A 14,112-nucleotide genomic window follows, 5' to 3' on the forward strand; every position below is an offset into this window, starting at 1 on the left:
TACCAAAGCCCTTGAAGCCTTAAATTTCTTCCTGGCCAATGGCGCTATGCGCTTTGCCGGGGCCTTGCGTTTTGGAGCCGTCGATGACGGAATGGTGGCAGTGGTCCGTACGCACTCTTCATCCTCAGAGTCTCTGTCACTGCAATCTCCCACGTACTCGCTGCCCGAATCGCTGGAGCCAGAACGGTCATCAAGCTCTTGCTTGAATTCCAGGCCAGTTTCCTCAGCTGTCGTGGTTTTCGGCTCATTTTGCTGGAGTTGGAACCTCATCGCCCGGGCGTCGGATACAGCCTGTGCTTCTTTTATCTTTCCCGGCTCATGTTCGACGACAATGCGAACATTATTGGTGTTGTCCTTGCCATTGCCTTCATCCGTGTCGTGACCGCTGTTCTTGCCATTCATGGAAGAGATAACGTTGGTCGTTGCCAGATTGCCATCTGAGTCCTCATTCAGGGCGGCATGATTGTGTTCAACCACGGAGGCCGCTGTATCCACAAGCTGAATGGTGGGGACGGCCCCTGTTGACACATTTGCCATGGCAATCTCCGGCAGAGAAACGAATTCATGGAGATTGCTGAAGAAGTCTTCTGAAGGGGTGTTTATCGGGTGATCATTTTGGGAGGCAGACAAGTGAAAGAGGTCCTGAAACTGATCTTCAGCTCTGTGATTGTTCATTGCCGCGGCTTGCTTCTCAGTGCGGTCTTCTGGATTTGTGTAGAAAATTCCTTGGTCCCCCGCTCGGCGTCGCCAACGAGCTGCGTTTGCTGCTCACCAAACAAGCCAAAAGACGTCCTAGGTCCTTCTCGTGTTCCAAGAGCCGGGTATCGCATGTAGGAGGCTTTTAAGTAGTGCTACTAGAGCTTTCGAGGGGTTAAATGCATCAGTGTCTAAGGCAGCAGTGGCAAATTAGCTACTTGTCCCGGTGTGTGTGCAACTGTTCGGGCTTTCGGATGGGAAGCGATCTAGCGGGACCATTTTCAGGCCGAGAAAAAGGGAAGCTGTGAAGGATCCGAGGAGCACAGTGGAGTAAGAAATGGAAGCCACTCAAGAGGGAGCCTCGAGTTTGATTGTAAGATAGAAAGCATAGATGTGCGATTGTGAGGTGAACGGGGAGGCGGAAGTTCAACAAATCCAGAAGAGAGGTGTTAGGAGAAGGGGAGTATGTTGGGGTTAAACGGAGCTTTGGTGAAACAGAACGACTCGTGGCTCTAAATAATCAGTGTTTGTAACGTGAAAACAGAACAAATAATACGGACCAGCAATTACGATATGTGTATGCTACCATCCAAGGAATTGACAGGTTCCCGTATCAGAACTTGACGGTGGAGACTGAAGAATGATTCATCCATACCTTTGGAAAGCCGAAACCGATGTACTTCTCAGTCGATGGCGAATGGTTCACGGCGCGAGTTTCTCGGAGCATCAAAGTCGGTCGTGGCGCTGCGGAAAACAAATATAGAGAAATAAATGAACGTGTCGAGGATGGTATTAAAGTTAGATAAACGGAGACCAAGGGTGAGGTTGGCAGCATTGTTGAAAGCAGAATTCAGGAAGCGGCGCAAGCTTCGGAGAATTTTCCCAGAACTTGAGCGTGCCATATAAGTACTACGGCAACTCAATCCGGTGACCGAGAAGTCTGAGGATATTGCTGTAACGATGAGGAAATAGAGTGGGCGAAACGAGAAGGTCAAGTAGGTTGAGTTATGTCGGTGGATGGGATGAGAAATCTCCTACTATGAAGTCTCAATTTGACGAAAGGTAGCAGGGGCTTAAAATTTCCAGTTCGGAGGAAGAGCAAGTGTCAGAGAAGAAGTCAAAGGCAGAAAATGGTTAGATTGAGTTGGAAAGAAGGGAAAGTTGATGGTATTGCGTTCAACGGTTTTCTGGTCAAGGATCTGGTCAAGGATTAGTAAAAGCGCGCAAAGAAGGGAGATAGAAAATTAGGTGGTGGCCATAGGCAGAGGACTCGGGAGGAAGTGAATGGAAGGAGCAATCGGGATTTTTTTTTCCCTCGTTACTTGGAAAGGTTCTCTGGGATCAGAAAGGTGTGCTATTAATTAGTGGATGTAGAGGCCAAAAGCGACAATTATGTTCAGAGATAAGAGAATGAACTGATTGTCCCGTGTACTTGCCCATTCAAGATGTCCAGACAAGGCAGCTTCACCAGTCTGCTTGGTGGGTTGGCAGGTGTGGCTTGCGTTGTCAAGACCTTGACCTCGCGTTTCTCGGGCTTCCTGCACAAGACACCCAAACCAGTTAAGGTCCAACTGATTGCCAAAATGCTCTTCCCAGAATTAGCAGCTCAAGTAACCTCATCCCTCTCTCGACGGAGTGTACCCGCTGGGCCGACAACTCGGAGGAGGGGTGCCCAGGCATCTGGCAGGACATCGACATCTCCAAGTAGCAGTGCAGATCTACCGCCTCTGCGGGGGGTTCGCGCTGTACGACGACTGCGACGAGCGCATCGAGAGCTGCATCGCCGACCCGCGCCACGTCGACACCTGCGGGCCCTCGTGCGACGGGCCGGGAATCTGCTGGCCGTTTGCCGAGATATGCGGTGGGGAGGAGAAGCTGCCGTGCCCCGAGGGGAAGGGCTGCTTCAATGATCTGCTCTGCTTCCCGCTCAGGTTCGGGTCGGATTACTACGAGAAGAGCAAGCTCGAGGAGGTGCACAGGACGGACCAGGACGGGTGGCAGGAGGATTCATGAGAGGAAAGAAAACAATGACGAGATCACTTACTTAGTGCTCCTAGACGCTAGAAAAGAAGGCCGGAATCTAATTACCTCGAGAGACTTTTTCCAATTGTTCTGCTTGACGGTTTCCGACAATCAAGACGCGTGGGTCGTATTCCCATCTCTTCCCGTCCGAGCTCCCCAAAAAGTACGGATTGTTGTGTTCTTCTCTCGTCTGTGCTCTATTATAAACATCGCTGGAAACGAACGGCAGAAGCCGCCAGGTGCATCATCCAAAGTTGCGAGTCTCTTTGTTCAGACGAACAGGCAGCAACCGGCATTCCCGGTTCATAAGGAAAGCGCTGCCCACTCGCGGTACCCTTAGAATACCGTCTCCCCTTCAGCCTTCCTCCACACGGGCCTTCACTCAATGAAGTGCATGCAGTAATCATCATCGGCGAGGTCCTTGCTCTGGCGCAGCTCGCGCTCCTTGACCTGCTCGTCGTAGACGGTCCGGGTGGCGGCGAAGACGAAGCGGGCGCCGGCGCCGGCGGCCCTGAGCGACGCCGGATCATCGAGGTCGGCGGCCACGAGCTCGGCGCCCCTGGCACGAGGGCCTCGGCGGCCGGCTTGGTGGTGTCGCGCATGAGGGCGCGCACCTTGTAGCGGGTCGAGAGCACCGGGTCCGAAAGAACGAAGTTGGCAACGGAGCCGCCCTGCTGGCCCGTGGCACCGACGATGGCTAACACTTGGCTCATGATGTGCGCTGGTGACGCGTTGACTGCAGAGGGAGCTGGCTTCTTAATGAGTTAGAGAACAATAGAAAATAAAACAAGGCCTATCTATAGCTTATAAGTACTATACATACTCCGTACTATTATACTAAATTACTAGGGTGGCCGAAGCTGGCGAAACAGCGAAAAGGAGACAATAAACTTGTGATGTTGACTTCGGGTTGCCCCCCTTTATCATTCCCTCCTCAGAGTGACGTTGGGGCGGTCGTGAGCGGTGTTTACAACGGATTTAACGCCAGTGCCAAGATAACGAATCCGAAGCTTGTCATTCAAAGACCGTTATTTCCGAGTCGGGCTTCGTGAAGCTACCCCTTGTTGTCATAGTATCAACACCAACGGATAGGGTCTGGTATGGTTTGACTACCTTAGGTAGGTACTCCGCACCCCTGGTCAATTTCAGCTCAGTCGCGAGTCGGTTTAGGAGACGTATGTTGGCGCTTCCGCGGATAATTACGGTTTCTGTTGTGTTGAACCACGGCTAAACCTCCGTTTAGTGAGCTCGAGACACGACATGCCCTGTGTCGGACTTCGGGCTTGGATTCACGAAGTTGGGGGCCGGCCTTGTTGGTGCACTGCTGGTCTGCATTAATTATATCTCTCTCTCCCATAACTCTCTGCAGTGGGGATGAATACTGGCAGTCAATAAGAACTCGCTCTTCCCAATACATGAACCAATGCGTTTTCCAAGTTTAGAAGGCGACGACACGAGGATGGGAGGAGACCAAGCCAAACTCGCAGTTCAGCGCATTGAATGAAAGGAATCATTCCTGAACATGTTTCGTTCTCTGGAAACACACCCCGACTATCATCACAGACAGCAAGGGCAAGGTTTACTTTGTGCCATGGCAACATGACAGGGTTATGCAGAAACGTGATGTTGCCAGTGCAACTCAGATGTTGCACATAATGAAGTGAACATATAAATTTGTTAACAACAGGACCATTTCAACTTTCAACAAAGTATATAATACTCGGGATTTTAATCCATGGCTTGCCCACCCAGCGAGATAGGGGGATGATCAAGGGGTGAGTTAATTATTAGTTCGTCCACCCTGAACTGAAGCACAGCCATCGGCCGCCAACCAACAAACAAACAAGGTTAAAAATATCCAGAGCCTTTTTTAGTCCAGCTCCCCGGTAACATAGCCAATCTGCCTCCTATCCAGCCCGCCCGCCCCGTTCGCCAGCCTCGCCGCCAGCGCGGTCTGCCCCTCCACCAACCTCCTCTGCTCCGCGATCCTCCTGGTCGCTCTCTCATCGGCCGCGGCATCCAGGCGCTCGATCGCCTCCCTCTCCTTGATCCTGATGCTGCTCAGCGCCTTGGCGTCGTTCTCCTTCTGTCGCGACATGTCCCTCTCCCACTTGATCATCATCTCCCGCTTCTTCCCCTCCATCTCCAGCTCCGCATCCGCCACCAGCCTCGCCCGGGTGAGGCCGGCCTCGGTGAGCCGCTGCTCGTGCGCGATGGCCGCTTCGCGCGCCGCCTTCCGGCGCTGCAGCTCGGCCGCGAACGCCGCCTCTTCGGCCGCCTGCCTCTCCCGCAGCGCCGCCATCTCGTCCTCCCGCTTCCTGCGGGCGCGGGCGTCTTCGAGCTCCGCGCGGGCCACGAAGATCTGGTTCTGAATCTGGGCAATCTCCTTTGTGCGCGCCAGCGCTATCGCGTGTTCCTCGTTTTCTTTGGCGATGCGCTCTTCTCGCGCGCGGCGTTCGCGCTCGGCGCGGAGGAGCTCGGGCGGCAGGTTCACTGCGTCCTTGGGCTGCGGCCCGTCGTTGGCGTAGTACACGTCGATGGCGCGGTTGGCCTTAAGGAGCTGGAGGAGCTGTGGTCGGAGATCGTCGGAGCAGGGGAGCACGCGGGCGACGTATTGCGTGGCCGAGTAAGTGTAGGTCCCGTCGGTGTAGTGGTTGTACGGCTTGTTGACGTGTTTCCACAGGCCTACCTTGAGCAGCGCGCGCGTGGTGGGGATGGGGTCGGTCGAGTGGAGGGCGAGGAGGAGAACGGATTTGCCATCCGACTGAATCGTGAGGTCTGAGTCCTTGCTGATGAGGAATGCCATGGCTTTCTCCATCTGCTTTTCCTGGGCAGCCGTCAGTGGGCCGGCGTGGGCGGCGTTCAGGCACAGCTCGCCCAGCGCACTACGGCCGCCGTGCAGGGTGCTTGGGAAGTCAACGTCGTGACCGTGCTCTACGAGCACCTGCATGGCCTTCAGGTTGAGGTCTCGGGCCGCATTGTGCAATGACCCGTCATTGATCGACGGGTCGGCGGCGAGGATGCTCGACATGAGAGAGATGCCGAGATCACCGCCGATCCGGGTGGCCAGCGTCATCGGCGTGTTGCCGGTTGCGTCGACCACATCAACCTCGGCTCCGGCAAGAACAAGGCTCTTTACCAAGTCGTGCCGGCGGTTCTGAATCGCGACCGTGAGCGGTGTCGTCTTGGTCACGCGGGTCTCAAAATCGACCTTGGCGCCAGAGTCGATCAGCAGCTCGATGACCGCGCTGCTGACTTTCTTCTGAGGCTGCGAAAGAGACCAAAATAGGAGGCTCACTTGCTCTGGCTCCTCGACATCATCCATGACCCGCATGACCGTTGTTTGGTCATGATAATAGCCGGCGTCGAGCAGTGTCTTGAGGATTCTCACCGAGCGAGGAAACTTGTTCAGCGCCCGGAACAGGATCGGCTCGGATACGGGATGGACAAACATAACATCGAGCCTCTCCCCCCCTTCATAGTAGTTCACAAACAGCTCAATGAGATGGAGAGTTTCAGATTCCGAAAGGTCCGCGTCGAAGATGTATGGAAACGCCATCGAGACCGCGATCGAATCCGGTCTTTGCTGTAGGATCTGCTGGATCAATTCCGAGTCCGCCTTCTGGGCCGCCTTCTGGAGAACCAGCCCGTGCTCGTGACTGACATCGACATTGAACTGTAGCAATGCCTGAGCAAATCCGCGTGCTACCGCGTCAATGTCTGATCCGTAGGCGTCAATCGCGGTGCTTAGAGCCACAGCAAGGCACTCTCCTTCTGCGCCCTTATGCAGGAGCATCTTCGCAACATGAAGACCTTTCTCCGTGAGCCACGTCGTGGCCGTCCCCGGAGTGAAAGCCTGCTGGAATGCCCATGACGCATCCTTGGCCGGTATGTCAGCCTCTAGGAGGATGGACAAGATATCGTCCAACAGCAACTGGGCGGCGTCTATCAAGGTTTCGCAGCCGTTGGCCAACGGAGATGCTCCGTGTTCGAGCAGAAGCCGAACAAGCCGGGAATCGGGTTCGTCCTTAACTGCCCTGTTCAAGGCGATGTTGATCTCCTCGCAGGGCGTGAGCCCCGCTTGGAAGAGCCACTGGATGACCTGGTATCGCAGGTCACTGCCGAGTTTCTTGCTAGCCTTGAGAGACCTGAGCAGCGTTGTCTGGGATGGCGTCTTCTGCCGCTCTCCCACCTTCTCGACGCCGAGCATCAACTTGAGACTCCCCAGGATGGCACTGCGAGTTGCGTTCCAGATGGCCTCGCCGGCATCGTAGTCGACACTCGCGCCGAACTCGAGCAAGAGGCGAACCAGCCTCTCGCCCTCAATCCCACACTTGGCAGCAGACACCAGCTGCGCGTCAACAACCTCTCCCGCCACCCCCTTGTCGAGCAGCAGCCGGAAAACATCTGCTCTTTTGCCGAGGTCCCCGACCTGCGCCGCCGCCGCCTGGAACCCCTTGATCAGAGTTACCATCTTCACCTCGCCCTTGCCACCCAACAGCATCTTCAGCACCTCGGCCGAGCCCCCGGAACAGGCTTCGACGATGGCCTGGCCCTCGCGATGCTCGACACTCGCACCGTGCTCCACCAGGAGCCTCCCTAGCTCCAGATCCCCCTCCCTCGCCGCGACAAGCAACGCATCCCCCAGCGCTCCCGCGTCCACCCCGCGCTTAAGCAGCGCCTTGGTGATCCCCACCCTCTTGTTCCCGTCCGGAACGACCTGCGCGCTCACCGCCTCCCTCAGCGCTGCCCCCAGGACGGCCTTCCCGTACCGCCCGGCGCCCTTCTCGAGCACGACCTCGACAGCCTCGACATTGCCTCCCTCGACCGCCACCAGCAATGCTCCTCCTTGCTTCTTCCCGGAGGGGAGGGACTGATGGTCTGCGTGCCCGGCCAAGAGCGTAATCAGCGGCAGGTCAGCCGGGTGCGCGGTGATGGCGTAGATCAGCGCCCTGGTTGCCTCGGCGGGTGGCGCGCCGGCGCGGATCAGGCGCTGTGTGAAGGCGAGTCGGTCCATTGGGTCGGAGATGTTGAGGCTCTGCGGGAGGGCGGCGGCCAGCGAGGCCGGAGATGGTCGGGCGGTCAGGGAAGCGCCGCCACCGCCGCCGCCGCCGCCGAAGAGCAGGTCGACTATGGGGGCGTCGGCGGCCTTGACCGCGCAGCAGAGAGCAGCGGCTTTGTGGGCGTTGACATCGGCGCCTGCGGCCAGCAGGGCGCGGAGGGAGGTAAGGGAGCGGGAGGCGGGCGGGAGGGCGAGCAGGGTTTGGACTTCCTTGAAGAGAATCGCGTTGAGGAACTCGGGAGTGGGTCTGTAGCGGAGGAGTGCGGCAAGCTTGGCAGGTTTGGAAGGGTCCGTGGAGAGGCCGGCGACGAGCTCGAGGCCGCGGTAGATGCTGTCGGGATTGGGCCGGCCGTGGCGGAGGATGAGGTCGAGCAAGGCGGGATCGCCGTCGGTCACAGCTGAGGGGGTTGCTGTTAGTGGGATGGGACTGGCGATCGAGCAGAAAAAAAAAAAAAAAAAAAAAAAAAAAAAAAAAAAAAAAAAAAAAAAAAAAAGAGAGAGAGAGACACACCTATGGAGAGGGGGAGGCCTTGATTGAAGTTTGCGTCTGCTCTTCCCAGCTCGAGCAGCAAGGTTGCTAGCTGCATGTCCGTTGGCTTGACAGGTAGGAGTTGTGTGAGTGCCTCGGATACCTCGGTCCCGGCCCGACCCGCTCCAGCACCGATGAGCATTCTCATCATTTCATAGCGGACGGGCTTCTCCTCCACTACCATGGCACGAGCAACAGCGGCGGCCATGGTTTGGGGCGCGGGTTTGCTTTTGAGCAGTGTTTCAAGCAATGGCAGGTCTCGGATGGTGATTGCTGCGAGGATCCCAGCGCCGTCGTTAAAGTTGACATCAACATCATGTCGCAGCAAGACGCTAATCAGATTCTCGTCCCGATGTGGGGGTTGTTCCTCGACAGCCTGCTGCAGTGCCGCAGAAACGCTTGCACGCGAGACACCGGCGGTGAGGAAGCATTCCACGATATCGTAACGGACGGCGGGTTCGAGTTTTAGAGCCGAGGAAAACACCTGGTCGAGCGTCTTGGTGGACGGCTTGCCGGCCAAAAGCTGCTTTACCATCGGCAGGTTCCCCGTTTGCACTGCGATGTCGAGTGCAAGACCGCTCTTGTGGTCCACCGAAGCCATCTCGTGTCGAATGTATACCATTCCGGGAAGGCTGCTGCGGCGGTTTGGATTCGTCGACGGCCGGGGGCTCGGAAATTGGGGTGTTGTTAAGAGCTGTACGGATGGCAGATCGCCGGCCTTGACGGCGTCGACCAGAGCATCGTGCAACGGTGTTCCTGCAGCACCCTTCTTCAAGAGCAGGCTGAGTATGGCATAGCGGTCTTCTGGCGCTATTGCTTTGGGGATACTCGTGACGCACTGCGATGCGTAGATCGGATTGAGGATGGTCGAGTCTCCCAGCAGCAAGTGCACAAGAGTGCTTTGTCCCCTCGAAACAGCGTTACGCACAATGCTGGCATCTTGGAACTCGACGGAGGCTCCGTACGAGACGAGAAGAGTGATCATGTCGTGGAACTCGTTTGCGCAAGCCTGCGAAAGCAGCACTGAGACAGGATCGCCTGAGGCTCCAGCGCACAGCAGAGCTTCTGTGAGGGCCAGTTTCTCGTTTGGACCGACGGTGGCGTGCTGAAGAAGCAGACCAAAGCTCTCCAGAATGCCTTGGCCTCCGGTGGTTGGGGGCTTTGCTGCTGTGAGAATGGCGAGTGCGATGTCTACCCTGCACTGGGCTGTCGCAGCTCTCAGGGCTTCGGCCTTGTTGTATTCGCAGTCGGCGGAAGACCGGCTCAGCCTTAGAACGGTCTGAAGACACCCCTTCCGAGCAGCATCGACCATGCACATTGAGAGCCAGCTCGGCGGTGGAGGCCCCTCGGACTGGAGAACCAACCCGACTAGGTCGGCGTTCCCGCCCATGATGCATATCTGGCGGAATGCGTCCAGGGCATCCTGTGTCTGTGACACGTTTGCACCCCTGCTGAGCAATAGGTGGACCATGGCGAGGTCACCCGCTCGTAGTGCCAGGGGCAGTGCCCGATCAAGAGTGAGAGGGTCTGCGTGCTGGGCCAGGACAGCAACCATGTCGGCCTGGCGATTCTCGACGGCCTTTTGCAGCACTCTGCTGCGTTCCATATTTTCTGTGCTCCTTCGCCTGGTGAGCAGGTTGGTTTTGCTCTTGCCATTCGCCACGTTAAGGTTACCGCCGACCGACAACAGCTTCGCGATGAGCGCGTCGGCGACGCCCGGTGCTCCGCCATTGGCTACGTGGGCATTGAGCGCCTCGAAGATTTCGCTCGGCTCCCATGTTTTTCTGTTGGAGCTGAAAGCTCGTTTGAGGGTGCCTTGGGATGGCTTTTCTTGGATTACCGACATGCGCCGTCTTTTAAGCAGCTCTTCGGCGTGGAACTCGTCGTTCGGTGTCCGGGACTGTGGGGCCGGAGACGGCGGGGCCACCGGCGGCAATGGGTGGATACCCCATTCGGCAGCAAGCTGATGAAGCCGGGCTCGGCGGTTGTCCAAACTCATGCCCATGGTCGAGGCCATGGTGGGATCAGAGACCTGAATCTGCATCGATGTTGAATACGGTCTAAGTAGATCGAATGGTTATGTAACTGATCAACAGGCCGCTCATGTCGGCGGCATCTCCTCTGCCGTCCCTTCTGAATATGTTGGGGGAGATTGGGGGAGCTGAGCAGCGGGTCGAAGCAATGTCAATCTCGGACTCGGAAACGCAAAGGTGCGGAAGACTAACCAGAAAATGCTCCAGTTCCACCAAAAAAGCGACCCTTGATGGCGGACGGCTGTGCAAATGAATGCGAATGGGAAGGAGCACCACAATTAGTGATGGCGTACTCGTACGCAATTGTCAGGTTACGTGTTGCTGTGGGGCTCGACCTGGGGGTGGTTGATCTCGGCCTCGAAGGCCAAGAATAATGTACCTATTACACAGTAGACTTGTTGAGGGGGACCGGAAGAGGGGTCGGAAAATCTGATACAAAGAAAGAGAGAATCTTCAAGAGTCGTCCAAAGGAAGAATGAAAGGCATAAAATACAAAGACAAAAGGAAATCAGCTCGGCTGCACTGACGAGGCTGGCGGCTATGTACTGTACATACCACAAGACCCCTTGTCTGTGCTCGAGTTGTCTCGATGCGGAACTGATGGCGGTGTTGCAAATCGAATCCTCTTTGTCACTGCAGGCCACTGAATTGACACAACAGTGCGTTTACACAGCCACAAGCCCCGGCCAAGGGTCGAGGGGCAGGGAACATGGACTCGTCCCGGTTGGACTCGGGCGAGCCAAACCAATGACGTAGGTAATTCGACGTCGGAAAGCGCGAAGATGACGGAGTTGGGCTTGACCTCGATGGCCAAAACCAATTGTCGGCGGTCCTTAATGGATCTGTGTTCTGCCACGAAGCTGGTGGGCTGCTTTGCTGAATCGAACGCTACTAACGGGTCGGTTACTAAGCAATCATCAGTTGAAGTGGCACCACCTCGGCAGCATTGGCGGGATCTAGGAAATTGGGTCTCGTCTTCGGTCTTTGGCGCAAGATAGTGACAAATTTTCTGGTCGTTCTCGTCCACCGTATATTCTTCAGGACGACAGCGCCCACGCCCTGAAAGGCAACAGGCAAAGAAACATATTCCACTCACCATTCCACCCGCGCTTGCCACTCTACCACGGCCCGGCTTCGGATAGATGCGGTAGTGCCGCAATCGGCTCTGCTTGGCGCCCGGTATAATTTTGGCAACAACCCGGACCTCATCCCGCCTTTTTTGGCTGGAATCGATGCCATTCGCCAACGCCGTGCAAGGTAGGACCTTTAGCGTGCGTGGCATACTCTCGGCCGTTGTCACCGTCCTGGGCACGAAATGTATGTATTGACGTGACAGAACCGGCCGCATCCTCTTGTTTCTTCGAGAAATGCAACTTCGGATCGTGGCCTTTGATTTTAGGCCGACTTGGACCGGCCCCGGCCTCGTCCACGTAAATATCTTACCTACCTAGGGTAGGCACTACTTGTACCTCCTTGGGTGGACCTCGGCGAGTGTATGGCGGCAACATTCCCGTTGCCTGGCCAAAGAATGAATTGCTCTTCTTATTCGCGCTTTCAGTTGACCAACATGGAATGTATGTACATACTGTACATACATACATACCGAGCAGGTCATGGACCTGCCAATTATCGTTGGGTTCTTCCCTGTTACATTTGGCAGTGACCAAACCCCATATGCACAGCGCAGCGTCAGCAGTTGCCGCATGCAACGCCCCTCCTGGCGCACACAGAATGATACGAGAAACCACCATGAAACCCCCGGCTGCGCAGGGCTACCCCTAGCGCCTTCTCGATCCATCAACCCACGAGATCCGCCTCCTAACCTTCACCTACCCCCCTCTGCGCCCCTCCCTCAACGACACCCCGAACAACCCCAACCCGACATACACCCTCACCCTCACCCTCACCTTCACCCTCACCCTCACCCTCGCCCTCGCCCTCACCCATGCGCCCCTCTCTCACCCGACCGGTCCCTGCACCCCGCCGTCCTTCTCCGCCCTCTCCTACGTCTGGGGTCCGCCGGCATCATCATCCTCCGCCGACCCGCCGCCGCCGACCGTGACCATCGACGGCCACCGCGTCCCGGTGACGGCGAGCCTGCGGAGCGCGCTGGCCTGTCTGGCGCGCGAACGCTGGGCCGACGCGCTGTTTGGCAGCCAGGTTTCGAAATATTCCTCCTCCTCCTCCTCCTCCTCCTCCTCCTCCTCCTCCTCCTCCGCGGGCTGGGGGCGGGTGGAGGGGTTCGTCAAGACGGTGTTGCAATTCGCCATCACAGCTGCTGATGGCGCGACGAGAATGGGGCCCGCGCAGGGAAGGGTGGGGTTTGACTTCGAGGCGATCTGGCGGTTGTTTCGGGAGAGGCCCTGGTGGCGTGGCGCCGGCTGTGGATCATCCAGGAGGTGGTGCTCGCGCGCAAGGCGGTCTTGGTGCTCGGTACGGACCCCGAGGCCGGGGTGACGTGGATTGGGAGGATGTAAGCGAGTGCACACGGCTGTTCGAGTGGATGATACTGTATCCGACCACAGAGCCGAGAGCACCGTCGGCTATGCGAGCTGCTGGGCGACATCTGCCCTAACGTGGCATATCTGCAGCTGGCGTGGAGCGGACACAGACGCGCCGTTCAGGAGGCGCAGGAAAACGTGGACTCGGGCCAGGACCTAAGCGACCTGGGCATGCCGTTGCTCGACGCCATCCTCTGGACCTCCATCGGCACAAGTCCGGACGGCGCCATTCAAGCCACTGACTTGAGGGATAATAGGATTTACGGCCTTCTGGGCATGGTGCGGCAGCGGGATCGATGCAGGATACCCGTTGATTACTCTCCCGACATGACGATCAGCAAGGTACTTTTTTGCCGTGGGCAAGGTGTTGCTAAACGACCATGGGCCGGCCAGACATCCTCAGTTTCTGCCAAAGGACTCCCGAAAGCATTGTGAGAGAGGGAGTCCGCTCCTGGGTGCCCGACTGGACCGCCCCTGGCGTGATGCCCACAATCGGTGGGGTCTTTCTCGAAGAGGACCATGAGGCGCAGCTCCGTGGTAACGCAAGTGGGAGTACCAATCGGCGAGATTGGGTCTCGAAGTGCAGGATTCAAGATATCACTTACGATGACCCCGCGGTTTCGCTCCCCTGTGTACTGGTCGGAAGTGTCGAAAGAGTTGGTCATGAGTTCAAGGCGGTTCCTACCTCTCCAAATTATCTCGACAACTGTCGCGACTGGCTGTTAGAAATTGACGAAATGGTCACAGCTAGCGGACGGGATTCAGGGGTCAAACAAGAGACATGGCGAATCCCTAATTATCGCAGGCTTTGGCCTTATCAAGCGAGCAGATGTTGAAGATCCAAGCAGGTTCATTTACGGATTCAAAGTTCTTCGGGGGAGCGTTCTTCCCCCACCTGACTTGGGAACTGATGACGCCAAGAGGGAGTGGATCATGTCTGAATCCTGGGATTACCGGAGAGCATGGAAGGCACACAAGCGGAGGGCGTTTGTTGACCCCTTTGGGCGCCCCGGCTTGGGACCAGCAGACATGGTCACCGGTGACCAGATCGCGGTGCTAGCTGGGGCTCAGTTGCCCTTCCTACTCAGGGGAGATAATGCTGCCGGCACTCACCGTGTTCTCGGTCCAGCCTACGCTTTTGGGATAATTAATGGACGGGGAAGCGGTGTCGGAGGGAACGCTATTCAAATGGCTCAAGCTCGTTTAGCTAACTTGGCCACATCTGTGATTAACTTCCTCGCCAGTGATTCAATACCCTGCAAACCTGAA

At 56.8% G+C, this 14,112-nt stretch overlaps 4 protein-coding genes across 4 annotated transcripts; 2 read left to right on the top strand and 2 right to left on the bottom strand.

The window, feature by feature from the left end:
• Positions 1-2,141: 2,141 nt before the first annotated feature.
• MYCTH_2129842 (uncharacterized protein) lies at positions 2,142-2,709 on the top strand (the record flags this gene model as incomplete). The annotated part of the gene is made up of 2 exons (XM_003665916.1): positions 2,142-2,175; positions 2,405-2,709. 2 exons carry the CDS (start codon positions 2,142-2,144, stop codon positions 2,707-2,709), a joined length of 339 nt encoding a protein of 112 aa, XP_003665964.1.
• Positions 2,710-3,096: 387 nt separating this feature from the next.
• On the bottom strand, positions 3,097-3,431 carry MYCTH_2129843 (uncharacterized protein; the record flags this gene model as incomplete). Its single annotated transcript, XM_003665917.1, has 2 exons — positions 3,097-3,229; positions 3,265-3,431. The coding sequence occupies 2 exons, from the start codon at positions 3,429-3,431 to the stop codon at positions 3,097-3,099; spliced, it is 300 nt and encodes a 99-aa protein (XP_003665965.1).
• Positions 3,432-4,339: 908 nt separating this feature from the next.
• Positions 4,340-10,503, bottom strand: MYCTH_2310248 (uncharacterized protein). Its single transcript, XM_003665918.1, has 2 exons — positions 8,292-10,503; positions 4,340-8,178 (listed from the first exon to the last, which is right to left on the bottom strand). The coding sequence occupies exons 1-2, from the start codon at positions 10,324-10,326 to the stop codon at positions 4,589-4,591; spliced, it is 5,625 nt and encodes a 1,874-aa protein (XP_003665966.1). The 5' UTR covers positions 10,327-10,503; the 3' UTR covers positions 4,340-4,588.
• Positions 10,504-11,051: 548 nt separating this feature from the next.
• On the top strand, positions 11,052-14,103 carry MYCTH_2140504 (uncharacterized protein; the record flags this gene model as incomplete). Its single annotated transcript, XM_003665919.1, has 8 exons — positions 11,052-11,080; positions 12,003-12,030; positions 12,125-12,658; positions 12,703-12,815; positions 13,005-13,198; positions 13,237-13,610; positions 13,666-13,957; positions 14,007-14,103. 8 exons carry the CDS (start codon positions 11,052-11,054, stop codon positions 14,048-14,050), a joined length of 1,608 nt encoding a protein of 535 aa, XP_003665967.1. The 3' UTR covers positions 14,051-14,103.
• Positions 14,104-14,112: the final 9 nt, after the last annotated feature.

Source organism: Thermothelomyces thermophilus, chromosome 6 (assembly GCF_000226095.1).
Source record: "Thermothelomyces thermophilus ATCC 42464 chromosome 6, complete sequence".
NCBI classification, from domain to species: domain Eukaryota; kingdom Fungi; phylum Ascomycota; class Sordariomycetes; order Sordariales; family Chaetomiaceae; genus Thermothelomyces; species Thermothelomyces thermophilus.